Source organism: Platichthys flesus, chromosome 23 (genome assembly GCF_949316205.1).
Source record: "Platichthys flesus chromosome 23, fPlaFle2.1, whole genome shotgun sequence".
Classification (NCBI taxonomy): domain Eukaryota; kingdom Metazoa; phylum Chordata; class Actinopteri; order Pleuronectiformes; family Pleuronectidae; genus Platichthys; species Platichthys flesus.
Genome location: NC_084967.1, coordinates 639,154 through 652,205, shown reverse-complemented (window position 1 = coordinate 652,205; position 13,052 = coordinate 639,154). Strand labels below are relative to the sequence as shown.

Here is a 13,052-nt window from a genome sequence, read left to right as displayed (position 1 = left end):
TCATGTCCTACCACATTGACTGTTAACCCAAGAGCAAGACAGGCTTCATCGTACTTTCTTTCAACTTGGTTTTTGAACACTGTCTCTTGTTTGTCCCTGACCTGCTTCACTTGAAAGAGTTTTCAGACATAAATTACACACTAGTCTCTCCTCATGTCCTACCACATTGACTGTTAACCCAAGAGCAAGACAGGCTTCATCGTACTTTCTTTCAACTTGGTTTTTGAACACTGTCTCTTGTTTGTCCCTGACCTGCTTCACTTGAAAGATCTCTGTTCTCACTATGTGTGTCTCAGAGAGAGTGAGCAGGGAGGGGGGCGGAGCCCCGGGGCCTGTGTGTGCGCGACAGGCACAACACTGATCAAGGATCCACTGCAGAGCCTCAGATCCTCGGGTTAAAAACCCTTTGCAACGGCGAAAGAGCGATTTGTTAACTGCTCTGCCGTTAAAGAGATGCGGTCGTTAAAACATTGGTTCGGCTATAATATTAGTTAATGCATTGTGGGGCGCGCCACACAGTTTGAGAATCACTGCGAGTGGATCCCCTGTTCTCCCCCTTGTCCGTTCCATTTGGAAGACCCAGAAGTGAACTGTCCCCCGCGCCCCCTCCCCTCCGCTTTCTCACAACAGGGGCGTCTTCAGTTGCAGGGGGGGGGGGGGCAATTTGCCCATCCCCCACACAGTGATATGAAAGATAATAGAAGACCGCTTCGCGGGCCAGATGATTTTATTTATTTTTTAAGTTCTCGTGCCGCCCCCCACGTGACATGAAAAACTGCAAGATGTGGACAACCTTTGGCCGTTGGCTTCTTAAACTCGTTCAACTGTAAAGAGTCTTGGTGTTCTTTTTGACAGGGCTTATAAATTTGATAAACAAATCTCCTCAGTAGTCAGAGGGAGCTTTTTTTAACTGACAAATTGCAAAGGTAAAGGCCTACCTACCATAAAAGGACCTAGAGAAAATTATGTGTGCGTCCTTAAGCTCCCGTCTGGGTTACTGTAATTCCCTTTAGATAGGCTAGGTGTAGCATGTATTAAAAGTATTATTTAATTCCGCCAGAAATCCTTCTGTTTATGTTTATTAATGATCTTGTACTGTGTGTTTCACATGTGTGTGGCGCCCTCTGTTGGTCGCGAGTGGCTATTGTATTTATTGTAAGTAATCTGTAAGTTGTTTAAAATGTGTCATGTGTTTCATACGATCATATTAGTCGAGTTGCTTCATTTTTTTTTGGTTTATTTTAATTTTTTAGTTAGTTCAGAGTGTTACAGCAAGCTAGCAAACATGTATTAAGTTTGCTAGCTTGCTTGTGTAAGTGCGTAGGTGTCCGTCATTTTGTGTCCTGAAGAATGCCTTCTGAACTGTGTATTTTTTTTGTTAGGCATGTGAACAAATGATGAATGTTTTCTGTTCTTTTGCTGAACCTCTGAACAGGTATTTTTTGTTGCATAAGACTCATGTTGATTTTTGTAAATAGAAGATTTGATTATTGTAATGATGTGTTTGATTGAATGTGAGACATTCAAAGGCAATTGTAAATTATAGTTTTGTTATTTATTTTTATGAATACTTTGAGTATTTTGGAACTTATTATTTTTTATATAGGTCTTTTTGTTTTTATTAGACACCAGAATGTTCTAGATCTGGCTGAGACCGGTATGTGTGAATGATGAATGTTTTCTGTTCTTTTGCTGAACCTCTGAACAGAAATAAAAGTCCTGTGTCAAGAAAAGAACAAGTCCTGGTCATCCATTTTTAGACACAACGCAGAGAATATCACCACCAGAGAGAGAGACCGGTTACATAGGCAAAGCATCTATTAAACGCCTGCAGCTAGTCCAAAGTGCTGCTGCTCGCCTGCTGACTAGGACAAAAAAGAGAGACCATATCACGCCCATGTTGCGCCTCCTAAACTGGCTTTCTGTCTGTCACAGGATCGTTTTTAAAATCTTACTTTTAACTTTTAAATCTCCTACCAGACTGGCACCGTCCTATTTATCTTATTATGCAGTATTTAACCGCTACTACAGCTAATTTACTCTTTTAAATGGAGTGTCCATGAAGTTTTTCACACAATTTTAATTGTATAATATGATGATCTGAAATAAAGAGACTAGAGAATCACAGTCTTTTAAGTATACTTTATTCCTTGCAAGGAATGTCAGACAATCATACAGCATGCAAAGAGCATTCTGCAGAGGGAATGACAAAGAAACAGTTGCAGGCGTAGCCTTTTTATGCAGATGCAATGAAGAAATGTGTGTGTGTCTGAAGAGTTGAACTTTGTGGGTGTGTGTCTGTGAACTTTGTGTTGTGAGAACTATGTGTGTAAACTAAGTGAATATTCATATCCCAGGAAATAAGATACAGACACATGCTGAAGATCGTCTTCGAGGTCTTATGTGCGGAGATGAGCACAGTCTCAGATTTGGGGCCCTGATGTCATCTGCAGTTTCATAAGCAGAAATATAAGCAGAGATAATATTAATGTGGTATAATGGTAAAATTTTTCATTACAACAACCATATGTGACAAAAAATTGTTGAGCATCTATTAATCCAACCCTGGTCTGTTTTCTCTTCCATCGACTGGATAAACATACTGGTTTTTAAAAACCATGCATCCATACAGTCATATTCAGTGAATTTAAGCAGCTTCATGCTGTGACTCATGTGCGCAGAGTGCAGATTATGGTCATATAGGCTATTTGTCTGCAAATATACCCAACAAGCTCATGACTTTCTATCAACCCACAATCTCACCACCGGAAAATGTCAATCATAGACATTGAATAAAAGAGCCTAGTTTGTAAAACAACCTTAGGTCACAAAACACCATAAGTGTATGTAAGATAACAGTTTATTTTCAAATGTTACTTTCTTAGACTTCAGCAATATGTAATTGGCTTTGTGCTTTCTAATGAAAATTGAACTGGAGGCAAGACTAATATTCTGTGACATAGTAGTATCAAATTATAAACCCATTCTCACATGGGGTTGGTGAAAGTTCTGAGTGCTCCTGAACGCACCAGCAGCGGCTGCCCCCTCCCTCTGTTCCTTTATAAACAGAGTCAGTGTGTTCCAGGCCCGTAGACTGTGCATACACAGGGTTAGGACACCGTACACACAGCTCCGCGGCCGGGGTATGCCCCGCCATGTTCGACTTAGACAGCGGCTGGAACCTGTCTTTTGCGGGCTGCGGCTTCCTGGGAATTTACCACATCGGAGTGGCCAGTTGCTTGCTGGAGAAAGCACCCTACCTCATAGAAGGGGCGACCAAATTGTACGGAGCGTCTGCCGGCGCTCTCACCGCCTCGGTGCTCGCCAGCCAGGCATCCATAAGTAAGACACACCGCTGGGACTGGAGCTTAACGCCCTGGAAGCTGGAAGTTGTATTAATATTATTGTACTTGTTGTACCTGTTGTGGTTGTTGTTGTGTTGGTGTTATAGCTTGTGTTCTATCATGTATTGTGTGCTGTAAATACCATTTATTCTCATGATTATTAAGAATGTAAATCAGGGAAAGCACTGTCAAATAGTTGTGTTGTTCTCAGAGGACAGTAGAAGTTTCTAAATGGGGCAATGATACTTAATCCTAAGGATTCCCAGCAATTCTCAGTAGATCACACAATAATGAGCCCAAACCAACGTCAAGCACCAGGGAGTCCTGACTGTCACCTCAGACCCACTGAACTTTAAGGGAGTCACTTGATTGGGAAATCACATTGTCAAAGCATTCTGAGATAACGTGTCATCGGGTTGATAGATAATAGCAGCTCAAGTGAATGCTGTCATTAAGGCAAATGATGGACATGAAAAATAATAAAACATTTCTGATATTCATCCATTTTCTTTTGAGATTCAACTTTTCACCCATGTTTCACATTTGCATCTCCACCGACGTCATTGGCCGCTTCTCATCAACACTTTCCAAATTCCATTGAACTGCTACAAATCCAATGTTTGGCCACACTTAGTAGCACATTTCTACAATGATTGTTTAAAAAAATATGGTAATAGATATGTTCAGTATGTGTTCAGATCTGAAACATAGGCATGGTACCAAAAGATCATTGGAGAACCTAATCTTTCTTTGGAGTGTAAGTCAGATGCAGCTTTCTGCTTTGTCCCTTCAATAAGCAGTCATAATGGTTGAGATCAGTAGGCACTTTCGTGACTGCAGACCGGCCTCAACTACTTTGGCTTGGTATCTGGAAGAGGGCTCACCCAGGTCTTTGTTGGTCATTGACTCCTGGTAACTAAAGTGTATATTGATCCAGTTCCAGGTTGTCATTTTAAGCTGTGTGTTTTTGTTTGCAGTTCAAAGAAAGCATGTTGCTCCCCCTTTACCTTATAGTCTGTTCCATTTCTTAGCTCAATGCTGTCAAGATGTGATTGAAGTAGCGAAGGAGGCCAGAAAGAGGAACCTGGGTCCCCTTCACCCAACCTTCAACCTGGTCAAGGTGATAAAGTCAGGCCTGACTCGTGACCTACCCTCTGACGCTCATGTCCGGGCCTCGGGGCGGCTGTGTGTTTCACTAACCAGAGTGTCTGACGGAGAAAATGTTGTGATATCAGAGTTTAGCTCCAAAGAGGAACTCATTCAGGTACGGGTTGGGGTTTATCTTTTAAATCTGGCGAAGCCTTTGGGGTCTTAGAGTTTTGCAAGCCTCAAGAAAGAGATTTGTTGTGCTTTCAACACTGCACTCTGTCCATAGGCACTGATTTGCAGCTGTTTCATCCCCATCTACTGTGGGCTGATTCCTCCATCTTACAGAGGAGTGGTAGGTGTCTGCTTTTTTATACCATCTTAACATTGTGCTTGGTTTCCACTAGGGTCACTTATTTGTGAAATACATTGTGAAAAACTGTACATGTCTCATTAAATGTGATAGAAAACATTTATTGTATGTGTGGTGAAGAAAGATTGACACGTGCAAGCCATATATATCAGAGATAACTCTTCATTGGTCCGGATGTACGAATTCTGTGATAAAAGATCATTTGATTTTCCTCTGGTTTTGGCTGTGGTGAAAACCCTCCCTGCTATGTGACCGTATTCCATTCAAATCAGAAAACAGGCAACAACTGCACCGAATGCAACAAGGATAATGCAGGTCAAGCTGCAAGATTGCTATGAGATAATTTTGTTCTCCATGACAGTTCATCAGAATTCACTTGAATAACAGTTGTTATCACTTTAGCTGCAGCACTGAGATACTGATATCACTGTTGCCTTCACTTTAACTTATCAGCTGCTGTTGGACTCTTGACAGGGATTTCAACACCGTTTATCTTCTGCTACCAAACCACTCAGTTTGGATTTAGATCCAGTGATATCATAATTACAAAATACAAAGGTCACGTTCATCAAAATCAAGGTAGATAAAAAATAGTCAAGCAGATTACATGAACTATTAGAAAAGGACATATAATAATCCGTTTAGCTTAAAAAGTAACAGTGAATGAACATATCCCCTGAGGCTGTTACTTGGAATGTAGACACTAACCTTACATTTCAGCAGAAATCAATGTGCAAGAAGTTGAAATGTTATTTAAATTTCATCCACTGATAGCAGCTGAATTCCTCATTTCAGAAGTCCAGCTCAAAGCAGTTAAAATGTCAAAGTAACATACAAAAGTCATTCTCCTAATGACATGAATGTTATGAAATGTATATATACATTTTTAGTTTCCAAATTCCAAATACAAAATAAGGGTTTTTAGTCAAAGGAGCAGTATCCTGGCAGTACATTTCCAGTCACACAGTACATTGAGGCTGCTGCGGCTCAGGGGTTACAGCGGCCTTCCTCTAACAAGAAGGCTGTTCAATCCCAGTCTTCCCCATTACGAATGCCGAAGTGTCCTTGGGCAAGATACAGAACCCCAAATTATCCCTGTATGAATATGTGTGTAAAATGGTATATGTATAAAATTTGCACTGTCAAGCCCTTTGAGTGGTCATCAAGAGTAAACACCAAAAAATATATAGCTCTATATTCAGTGGAAGTGTAAAGAGCTGTCTGTACATTCTGTCTGTGGATTCTGTACATTGTGAACTTCCTGCTGCCCAGATTGAATGCTGACTCATAACCCTGGATAGCGTGACTCACTGACTTTGTGCATTTACTTGAGCCGTGACACCTTCAGGACAAATATTCTTGAAGAGACCAGACCAATGCAAGGTCATGTTTTTAAAATCAAATGTTGATTTTTAAGAATTTGTAAGTAACTGATTAAATTTAGAAGTCAGAAACATTTTATGGATCTGTATAGTTCGCTCATAATTTTCTTGAAAGCAATTGAAATAAAATTCTAAATTAAACTGGTAATTTGGTAGTTATAATGAAAATGGACAGTGTTTACATTGTATACTTACTCCGAACATACCTGTACATTGTTATATTAATAATAATGATCATAAACATTATTTATTATAAATGATGATAGTCAATTATACAATTCAATTAATATGGTGAATATCCTTTCTAAGAATATATGAATACGTGCTTTTCTGTCCCTCCAGGATGCTGTGATGTTACAATCACAACAGTTAACACAAACACAAACGCCCTTATAATGTGGTCTTATCAGCTCAACCGTTCTGCATGTTTTACCAAACATTGCTATCTCCTGTGAGTTTCACCAATCATAGCATTAAAGAGCCTGCCCTACAAATGCCTCCTCCTCTAACGGCACCCATTATCATTTGCAACAGCCATTTGTTGGTGGTAAAAGAGAGTCCCATCCCAGTCTAAATCCTCCCCTCACGTTAATATAGATTCACTCTCCTCCCCGTTCGCCCTTCATTGCTTCAGCTCGACATACTTGAACCCAGGACCATGAAGGTCTCTCTGGTTATCATGTCCCTGCTTTGTTGCCTTTCTTTTTAATTATCCTTAGACATATTACCATATCAAGCGGACAAATCCATGATAGGCTATCTACAGGTAAACAATATACAGTGTATCAAAGGGCTTTACACACGTAGACAGCAAGAGAAAACAGAAGAAATCTCAGCTTGTGCAGATCAAGGCGGATCCCTCTCTTAGGATTGCAAGATTAGCCTTGGGTGAAATAAATGTGCCCAAAATGATATACAGTCTATGCATAAGTATACATTTACACATATAAACATTTATACAAAGTACTTTATATACACCAGTGTGATAACTCAATCATCCTCACTGATTTGGGCCTGCATTTTGTCTAACACTTTCGGGCTACAAATGTTCTCTTGTTTAATCCTACTTTTCCTACATTTTGTAACTGGCATAAATGGAATTAGGTTACTTCCTTCTACTTTGCATTTCAAGTTCTTTAATTTTCAGTGTCCCAGGGGTTGAGGGCGAAATGGAACCGAGTGTTGTGTGACTCTTGTTTATAAAGACTTCTCATATCAGAGGAGCTGCCGGACAAAGATGCAATGGTTTAAAATATCTGACCGAAATGTGTGGATACAAATATGGCTTTGTGTAGAGCCTGGGTCAATTAACACAGTACAACAGTGAATAACATTATCCAATGTGTGTTCAGTGAGACCTGTTCAGTAATGGTGGACAGACTACTTGTTTGTTTGGAAACGGGATTACACACAAACAACTGAACAGATTTTTTTATGAAACTTTGTGGGATAATGTGGGATGGGTCACATTAAGTGGACTGATATCTGTGAGTGTGTGAAATCTTGTGAAGCTTGATTGAATTCAAGGGGACTGTTCGGCTTGGCGGAGTTAGATGTTCTACTAAGTGCCAGTGAAGCATATACCTCTACACCAACTGAGTGTCTCTTTACCCTTTTCTGTGTATGTAGCGGTATGTGGATGGTGGGATCAGCGACAACCTGCCCCAGTCGGAGCTGAAAAACACCATCACCATCTCTCCATTTTCTGGTGAGAGTGATATCTGTCCCCACGACGGCTCCACGACCTTCCACGAGCTTCGCTTCACCAACACCAGCATCCAAATGAATTTGGGCAACATGTACCGTCTCAGCAGAGCTCTGTTTCCACCAGAACCCAAAGTAGGTTGCACACAAGCATCGGGGTTGTTCTTTGTTAATTCTCACATATTACAGGGGTACCCGTCAATGCATAAAGCTGCATAAAACATCAACAAAGCCTGTTAGATGTGGCATGGCTGTTTTTAGTTTCACTTCTCTTAATGTCCCTCCACTCCATTTAGCCATGACAGAGTAATATACTTATATTTAAAAATAAAACAAATACCTTCTGCCTCTGCTGGGGTCCCTCTGGGGCTGTGATGATTATTGATTAACCATAAATGGATCTGACCTTTGACCTTGTTGGGGTAGAGCTCTTTGCTGTGTTGTTGTTACTCACCAACTCCTGTCACATGTACATGTGTGGTATGCTGTCTGCAGCCTAGGATTGTGTAATGGAGGTCAGAGATCTCTAAAGGGGGCATTTGTGTTCTAACCACATTCATAGAGGGAGGAATTACCCCCCATTTATGAGGGACTTCTCACAACAAACACACACTTGGTTAATGCAACACTGAAGTGCATAGCAACACAGGGTTATTAAGTATTTTGCCCCATGCCTCATGTGGTGTGAACACTGTAGCCCTTGGATTGGCTGTGAACACCTCTGTTGATGTCAGATCTCTCTTTGAGGAATTGAAGATTTGCTCTAGTGCTATGTGTTTGTGTTTAAATCTTCCATAAATCTGAGCTGAAATGCAGTATATTTCATATCTTTGGTTTCTAAATAACTTTCCTTTAACATACTGTGTTTTGTTCAGTATATTGTAAAAATTATGACAGCTACATAAAAAGCAACTTAAAGTCTCAGTGTGTAAGATTTAGGTGAAAGGGATCTATTTGCAGAAACTGATTATAAAAATATCCTAGTGATGTTTTCACTAGTGTGTTTCGTCTAAATTGTACACATTGTAAACCATAAACTGTTATTTGTGGTTAAATGGCGTTTTCTAATATGTTTTTACACAGATAATTCAACTGAAAAATGTAGATGATTCTTTTCATGGATTAATGACGTGAACCTTATTGACTATATTTATATAGTATTTTTCTAATCTTTTCAACGACTCACACTAAACAAACATTCTTCAAGCGCTTCTAATCACAGACTTTTTTCTATCGCACACTATTCATACACTGCTGGTACAGCCGTAAGCGGCAATTTGGGGGTTCAGTGTCTTGGCCATGGACTACCGACCTTCTGGCTAGTGGATGACCTGTTCTTCCTCCTGAAGCACAGCCCTTGAAGTCAATAAAGTGAAGACTAATCTTAGTTTTTCTTCTGTTATTAAAATGTGGTTTCTTCCTCTCAACAGGTTTTGGCGGAGATGTGTCAAAGTGGTTACAAGGATGCTCTACGATTCCTTGAAGAGAACAGTGAGTACTTTGCTGATGTCTCACTATGACTCTTAAATAACCATGACAGTCAGCTTAACCTTTGGACTGTGTCACCAATGGCATGTTTTGTGGTACCAGATCTGCTGATGTTAGAGCGTCCGACCCTTGGACTCACCCTACCAGAGAGCCACTCCGATTGCTGCTGCAAGCACACTGAAACAACCAAAGAGCGGGTGCTGCGGAGGCTCCACCTCCTGCGTAAACAACACTGGTGGTTGGATGAGCAGATTATTCTGCCTACACACATTAAGAAAGGTGACGTGCCGTGCTTTTGTATCGATGAAGTTTTTTTTTTAATTATTGCAGTTCAAAGTAACTTTTAATTAAATAAAATTCAATTGAAGATAATAAACTACGTCAAGCCTCTTAAATTGGTGTGTACATAATGGCACCAACATTCTGTATGTTTTACTGGTGCGGTTGTCTTCATTCTTCAGTGTTTTGCGAGGCTTGCAAAGAGAAGCCTGGTCTGTTTGCCAAGGTGTCGGAGATGCTGCCAATGAAAGTGGCCTCCTACATGCTAATGCCATGCACACTTCCTGTACAGTCGGCCTACTCAGTGGCACAGAGGTGAGGTGTCGCTCTCATCAATGACAGTAATCTCAGCATTCAGAAAATGAGTTAAAACTCAGAGTCACAACCAGGGCTTAGTGCCTTTGTTTATTATGGGCTTTGTGCTCTGCTGCAGGTTTGTGGAGTGGATCCCAGAGGTGCCATCTGATGTGGGCTGGCTGTTTGGCGTGGCTGCTGATGTGTACCGTCAGGCCCGGAAAGGAGAACCAGCTCGCTCCATCAGGTGATAAATGATTTTCCAGACACTGTCATTTTCCAACACAGTGCTAGAGCAGAGATCCTCAGCTGAAAAACTGAATGAAATGAAATCAATATCTTGATTTTGTCTTTCTACCTTCTTCTCCCAAACATTGATTCACCGCCACAATATCAACAATTATATGGATTTTTTATTTTGTATTACTTCAGCTGGGTTGTTGAGCTGTGCACAGTGCATTGATTCACTTAACCCCTACTTGCCTCTTTCTCTCCATACCTTACCGGCCCCCCTCTCTGACCGAAACATGGTCATGGGCAGGAGATTGTTGTAGCTTTTCCCCACAGAGGTCACAACTGACATTGCTGTTATTTGTTACCCACAGCCCGTCCACATGGATAGTGTTAACTTTAATCCATTGTGACTGTGAATGTTCGCTCCTCTGTCCAGATGACTTTTTCTTAAGAGACACAAAGACAGTCTGCACCAGAGGTATTAGTAATACACAGAAGTCTGAAACTTAAGAAAACGTGTGGAGCAGTGCAACCAGTTATCAAGTTCTTTGGAATGTTTTTAGGCTTCAGCCAGTGCTACTGTGGGTCAGAAAGGGATCATTGAAGCGTATCAGGAGATGTAGGGCAGTAGGAGAGGCAGCAGACACAGATGCTCTGTGTGGTGTTAGAAATGATTTACAGAGCTCAAATATGCCTTTTTGTTCTGCGGGTCATCATACACTGATGCAGGAGTCACTCCCTCACTGAGAGGTGAAACTGAAACAAAGAGAAAGGAATACAGCATAACTGGTAAAGTTAATTATAATTCAGGACAACACTCAATTATTATAATAAAGAATAATAATTGATTGTAACCATCACTCCTCCAGTAAACTGCCTACTTGGCAGCCTAAATATGTACTTATCATCATGGTTTTCTTGTATTTCTCTGGAGCCCTCTAACGCCAATAAAGGCTAATAAAAATAACGTAAGAAATATTAAATATCAAAGGTTATTTGCCCTATATAATTTGATTTATTTTATGTGAGACTCTGACCCCCACAACGTCTGCTTAGACAAACGTAATACGTATGACCCATGTGCTAGACTCAATATATCTATCAGATATAGAAGATAATTTCTGTTACCAAGGGCACAGCTGCACATGTCAGCTGAACAATTTTTTCTTATTCCCCCACAGTTGTAATAGGGCAAATAATGTTAGAGATGAAAGGATATAGAACAGACATTGAATATTTCAGGGTAGGATTTCCAGACAGAAATGTGACTGAGGTAATGTGGCAGTTTTTCTTGGAATTGGGGCATAGGGCATTGCACTAAAGACTGGCTTGTAACTACTTGACAATAACATTACAATAAAAATATAAACTCTGGGTTGCACCGTTTTTTTCAGATTATATTCCCATGTTTAAAGCAAGTGAGTATTAACTGGGTTTACCTCTTGTTTGTCAGAGCCTGGGTTAAGTACTGAGATTAGAAATAATCTCTCTCTATAAATGTAGTCCATTCACTTTGATGTTTCAATCTTAACATGAATGATCGACTTCACAGTGAGCCATGTCTGAGGAAATGCTCGAGTGTTCCACCTCTACCTGCAGAGCACGACAAACCTACACAAAGAGACAAGCTGCCGGCTCTTTCCTCATTAGACCTACATGGCAACTACTGGGAAATCCAAGAATCTACCACCACATCCTTATCCCCAAACGACCACCATCATCCTCACATTACCCCCACCTCTCCTAAACAAGTCTGCTTCTTCGTCAGCTCGCAGGATGAATCCCACAACCATGCACAGCAGTAAAAGACTCAGGGCTTTTAAGGGTTATGTGATTGAATTTCCATTCTGTGAGGAGCTGGATAACTAATGATCAATATTGTTCGAATGTTGTAAAGGAGACACACATTTGTCAAATTGTATCTGAGCACTCCCAGAAGTACAAAGTTTATTATATTTTTGTGAAAATACATTAGAATTTACTCTGGATAATGGTCGTGTTTACCAGCCCTGATGTTTGGGCCTGACTTATGACAATGAAAATACTATTTGCTGTCATCTTCTCCACACCCTATGTGAAGATGGTGCGGTAGAAACACTTACACAGTCAGATGTTTAGAACAGAGCAGGTCCTGAACACTGACTGGTTAAACATTCTGAGTTTCTTTGTTTTTTTCTTTAAAATAAAATGAAATATAATCAAATTGTATTTGTATATCCCATATTCACAAATCACAGTTTGTCTCATAGGGCTTTAACAAGGTGTGACATCCTCTGCCCTTAAACCAAGTGAGGGATTCCTCACCCAGGACAGAGAGACGTGCAATAGATATAACTGTCACAGTCCTTTTATAATAAACCATATCCTCATAATGTTTACTTTGGTAAGGACTGTTGGAGAGCCGGGGATTTTATTTTGTAAATGTTTGTTTTAGTTTTTTTTTATATTGTGTTACAGTATGTATGAATTGTTTACAGTTCTCAATATATTTGTTAATTGCAATCTAGAAAAAATTTGGAAAATGTTTCCATACTGTGCAGGAGGAAGTTGACAGCTGCTGCTCAACAGACTTTATTCAAGTCCAAAGTCATCTTAAACAGCATGTGCTGTGCATTTTAATAGCCTGTCACAGTGTCAAAACATGGATTATATTTACTGACCCATTCCTGCAATGTGTAAGTTGGTAAATTGGTAGGTTTTAAGATCTTTATCATGGATAATATGTCTGAAGCCAAATATTAACATTATAGCAACTTATTTTACAAGCTACGGATTTTCAGTGGAACTAAATCTGTAATGTGGCAACATCTCATTGTGGGGGACTAATAATGTAGATAAAGTGCAAAATCACAAATTAATTCCATGGCT

The 13,052-nt window shown here is 40.2% G+C and overlaps 1 protein-coding gene across 1 annotated transcript; it reads left to right on the top strand.

Annotated features, from left to right (window-relative positions):
* The first annotated feature begins 3,088 nt into the window (after positions 1-3,088).
* On the top strand, positions 3,089-12,387 carry pnpla3 (patatin-like phospholipase domain containing 3). Its single transcript, XM_062382620.1, has 9 exons — positions 3,089-3,342; positions 4,376-4,608; positions 4,720-4,785; positions 7,815-8,024; positions 9,320-9,380; positions 9,480-9,656; positions 9,839-9,971; positions 10,090-10,197; positions 11,737-12,387. Exons 1-9 carry the CDS (start codon positions 3,156-3,158, stop codon positions 11,987-11,989), a joined length of 1,428 nt encoding a protein of 475 aa, XP_062238604.1. The 5' UTR covers positions 3,089-3,155; the 3' UTR covers positions 11,990-12,387.
* The last annotated feature ends 665 nt before the right edge of the window (positions 12,388-13,052 follow it).

What these genes read in the sequence shown, in the direction of transcription:
- pnpla3 (XM_062382620.1), top strand. Translation starts at nt 3,156, where the DNA reads ATGTTCGACTTAGACAGCGGCTGGAACCTGTCTTTTGCGGGCTGCGGC. An exon ending in CTCCATCTTACAGAGGAGTG is followed by an intron (nt 4,786 to 7,814) that starts GTAGGTGTCTGC and finishes CTGTGTATGTAG; the next exon opens with CGGTATGTGGATGGTGGGAT. An exon ending in ACGATTCCTTGAAGAGAACA is followed by an intron (nt 9,381 to 9,479) that starts GTGAGTACTTTG and finishes TTGTGGTACCAG; the next exon opens with ATCTGCTGATGTTAGAGCGT.